Below are 4597 nucleotides of genomic sequence, written 5' to 3' on the forward strand. Positions count from 1 at the left end.
GCTGAGATATATATAGTAAACTTGTAGACTTTTTATAATTTTTAATGGCTTGTTAAACTGAAATTGAATTTCGTTGAAAGTCATGGCTAAAATTTAGGCATGGATTTAACGTTTTTTATTTATTTATTTACACTGCAAGCAATACATTCCAGATCCACAGTGTAAAATGAACAATTTTTCTACACTTTCACTACCATTTTGTAACTTTTGCATTGTTGAATCCAGTTAACTTCCAAGTTTATATATGTTCAGAGTGATTCTGATGTTTCCTAACCTCTGATCTGACTTCTCAATGTTAGGAAAATTGCAGATCATAGATTGTTTAAGATCCATGTATTGTAGGATGCAATCAAACAACTAAAATCAGTAAATAAAAACAAATATCACTTGTATTTTACAAAATCACTTTTCAAAGTTTTTTGTATTTAACAGAACTTATAGTATTTGATCAACAAGTTGATGTAACTGCTTATTTTCTTGAGTGTCTGGAGTGAACCGAAGTAAAATGCCTGTGAGATTTCGTGGTGTCAGTGAATATTCGTCTACTTACCAATGGAATCCATCATACAGGTCTGCCAAGTTTACACCGAGTCCAATCCAAACATCTCCTGAAGCCGGCCTAAGATCAGATCAAATAAACATGTTAGTTGAGCCAAGTTTCACTAAAAAACGACAGGTTCCTCATAGAAGACCAGAAACCCAGCAATGTTTGGTATGGTGGCAAGATGGCGACTTTGGTGAATGTATTGATGATGGTTCAGTAAAAAGTAGCTCCACTACAGAAGGTAAAGTGCATTCAAAAACTTTTGTAGTAAAACCAACTCAGGCAAAGGTTTCTGAGAATGAGGTTAAGCATAAAGGAAAAATCGCAAAAAAAGAATCACCAAAACTTAAAGTGATGGAAGGTAAATCTGCACAAAATGTGGAAAGCACATGGGAAAGAGATGTGCAAACCACTCAGTTTCAAAATGAGCAAAAGAAAAAAGAGCTGTTAAAAATTCAGCAGTCGCCTAAGAAAGAAATCCAATCAAAAACAAAGAAACATGGCATAAATCGAAAAGATGCTTCACCTTCTCCAGCAAAGTCTAAATCTCCTGCGAAGTCTAAATCACCTAAAAAAGGAGCTAAACCTAATCACGTTCCTCTTCAGTACAGGTCATTGCAACAAAGGTATCTTTCAGCACATCAATCGGAATATCAGAACATGTACAAGAAACCAACTAAATTCATTCCATCGTCTCCTCTAATATCTGCTCTAGACGTTGTTCACTCTTCATCACCAGCAATTCCTCCACACAAATCCCCAAAAATGTTTTCAAAATCTGAGTACTCTTCCATGTATAAAAACCAATCTCCTGTGAAAAAATCTGTGTCCTCATTTACCTCTCCAGCTTCTCCATCATTGAAGTTGAAAGCGAGGGACCTTTCATCTCACCAACATCATGCACATTCACCAAAGGCTAGCAAATCAGAATATGCAAAGCAATATCCTGAGAAGCATCTTCCTGGTGAGTATCAAGGAAAGGTACAGGAGGAAGCAAACCACAACAAGTTAAACCGGGAAGGAAGCGCATTCGACAAAGATCACACAAATCAAATTTGCTCACCAAATAATAAGTTATGGGATACTTCTTCTTATACAAGCAGCATTATAGTACCTGCTGAAAAAGAAAGCGACGCCAAACTGCAGGAGGGAAGTGAAAAATCTGAACCCGATGAAGACAAAAAGGAAGGTGAAGATGTTGAAATTGAGACTATTGAGGCTGATTTTGAAAAGGATTCATTGGATGCAAGAAGTACGACTTCAAATGATACTTTAATAGGTTCAAATCCTGTTGCAAGAAAGCTAGCTTGGGATGAAAATGGTGATGATGAAGAGAGTGATGACAAGTCCACAATTGCATCAACACTTGGATCGAAGAGTAACGAAAGTGTTTGTGGTCGCTTGCCTACTCCTCAATTACAAACTCTTGGTGGTGCTCTTCGAACACATCATGATCTGACAACACCAGCTGGTGGTGGTGCCTTGCTAACATCTCCTAATCTTTCAATGAAAGGCCTAAGAGAGCTAAAGCCTTCATCGAAGCCTAATTCTCCTCCTAAAAAGGATATAAACTTTGACGTGCAAGATTATATAAAAAAGAACACTGTACCCTCTACACCATGTAAAAAACATAAAGATGATGAGGACATAAAACCAGCCAAACAAGAAAGTCCACTGATGCAAACAAGAGTGATCCGAAAGGCGCCTACACCATCTCCATCTCTTCCTCGACGTTTGCATCGAGTTGTTAGAGCTCCAATTCGGGGTTCTTTACGAAGCCAAGAGTTTCAACATTGTGGCAAAAATTCACGGCCGGCCATTGACATTGATCAGTTGTCGGTGGCTTCTGCAGAAGATCTTCTTCAGCGATCTCTTCAACGAAAAGACTTTTGGAAGAATCAGTAGAATTTTTTGCAAGTATACTTTTCTTGCAGCTCAGGATTTAGAATGTGCAGATTTCAAATGGCTAATTTTAAAAAATATCAAAATGTACACTGTGTGTGTTGAAAAGCTTTGTTAGTTCACGTACCCAAACAAGCAAAAGTTGCCTTTATTGAATTGTGTCATGTCACCATCTGGTTACATTGAAACATTGTGAAAACGCAACTTTTACTGTCTAGGCAAGTCAGTAACCAGATTGGTTGCTAGATCTTTTCAAGCATATTTTTCTGTCAATTTGTATCATCAGGCTGTATATATACTTATTTATTCAACATCTTGCAATTTCTTAGCTTATGCTTTTATTAAACATTCAAAAAAGACGTACGGTATTAACAAAATATCATTTGGGCTGCTTGCTTGGAACCTACTACATTTTTTTTTGAATGTTTCTAAGATTATTCTCTAATCAATGTGAAAAAACAATTGAATAAGCCTGTATTGATGGAAAGAAATACTGTCAAATCTTGTGTTATAAAATTATTGTAGCATACAACACTAGTCCGGTACCGTATATATTTTAAACGTTTTGAACTTACTGTGTTTAAATATATAATTATGAACTCATTTTTGGAGTCAAGGTGTTTGGTGACGAAAAAAATTTTTTTTGTATTTTTTTTCTTTGTCAATTTTCAATGTTTAAGGGTTTTACAATATGGTATCCCAAAAATGTTTTAACCTTTGAATTGATCATTAATATATATGAAAATTCTTGGAAAAATGGAGTTTTACTCTGTGACATGAAGCTTTAGCCCACTGCATGTTCTGAAAAATAATTCATTTGTGATAATATTTAAACTGTCAATGTAAGAAAAAAAATAGGTAGAATACCTTAACATATTACGTCCATTTTGTCAATGTAATACTGTAATTACTGTATTAGAAAAAATGTTTCCAATTTTTAGCAGTCAAAATTATTTCTTTCATTGAATGTTTATCGTGAGTAAATTTGTTGAAGGTATGGCTCCATGATCCTCAAAAGATTGGCTTCCTTTTTGTCTCGTTAACTGTATCTACCATCAACTGCATGCAAAAGCCTGGAGATCACAAAGAATGTTTTCGTTTGCAAAATGTTGTAATCATGTTTGTGCCATCAGTTGGTATGTTTTGATGGAGTGCACTGTAGCAAAATGCACATTTTTAGAGAAGCTCCACTGTGTGTGTAGTAAAGATGTTTTAGATTTCATAGAAGTGATTGTGTAGTTATGATAGTTATCATGTTGTTTTTGATATGTTGCATCAGGAAATGTTCTATTGTTTTGTTTTCAAATTATAGTTTATTTTGTGTACTTAAAAAGTGACATTCACAGGCCTCTAAGCTCCTTTATTTTTCGGGCAACCAAGCCTGACTTACCACACATACCACAGCCTCTACCTGGCGGCTAAATTCTGGTGTCGGGCAGCCAAAATAAATAATCTCTAAAAAATTTGTGTTTTCAAAAGTCTGTAAATTAATATCGTGTTTTTGTGTTCACTCAAGTAAGAACAAGTGAACAAGGCCCTGAAACAAATTTGCAGTTGTATATAAATGCACTGCTTTCCAAGTAGGCATAGAGCTAGTCTTCAATTTTTTACAGGTTGATTCTCAGACTTATTCTTATCGCAAAACTTTTATCAATAATATTTCTTGTTGACGTGCAAAAGATTTTGACTTGTTTGTGGGAAAAAGTTGCAAATGCGAGTGAAGTAAAAATAGTTTGAAATACCAACAACATGAAGAAATTTTGGCTTGTGTAAGCCGGCGACCAATCATGGCCTACCGGCACCATAGTTTGAGAGGCCCTTTAATGACTTTCAGCCATTCAGCGCAGGGTTGTTGGTATTTTACCCGACCCAAAAAAACCCGGATTGGTTTTTTTAATAAAACCCACTTAAAAAAACCAAAAAAAACCCATAAAAAAACCCAGAGCATCATATTTGTCCAGTTTTTATTGGAAAATTAAAAAAATTTACAAAAACACTACAAGGCACTTACAACAAACTTTAAATTAGGACTTAAGGATGTGATTGTGCAGTAATTTCCAAGAATAAACTGAAAACGCAGTGGATATTGCACATTACACAAAAATCAAGTAATGTCACTTTGTGTATACTACACTAAAACTCATTTATGCA

At 35.2% G+C, this 4597-nt stretch overlaps 1 protein-coding gene across 1 annotated transcript; it reads left to right on the forward strand.

Moving 5' to 3' along the window:
- The first annotated feature begins 496 nt into the window (after window positions 1–496).
- LOC145786752 (nuclear protein MDM1-like) lies at window positions 497–2604 on the forward strand. The gene has a single exon (XM_082598484.1). It carries the CDS (start codon window positions 506–508, stop codon window positions 2447–2449), a length of 1944 nt encoding a protein of 647 aa, XP_082454610.1. The 5' UTR covers window positions 497–505; the 3' UTR covers window positions 2450–2604.
- The last annotated feature ends 1993 nt before the right edge of the window (window positions 2605–4597 follow it).

Source organism: Aplidium turbinatum, chromosome 17, assembly GCF_918807975.1.
Source record: "Aplidium turbinatum chromosome 17, kaAplTurb1.1, whole genome shotgun sequence".
In the NCBI taxonomy this organism is placed as follows: domain Eukaryota; kingdom Metazoa; phylum Chordata; class Ascidiacea; order Aplousobranchia; family Polyclinidae; genus Aplidium; species Aplidium turbinatum.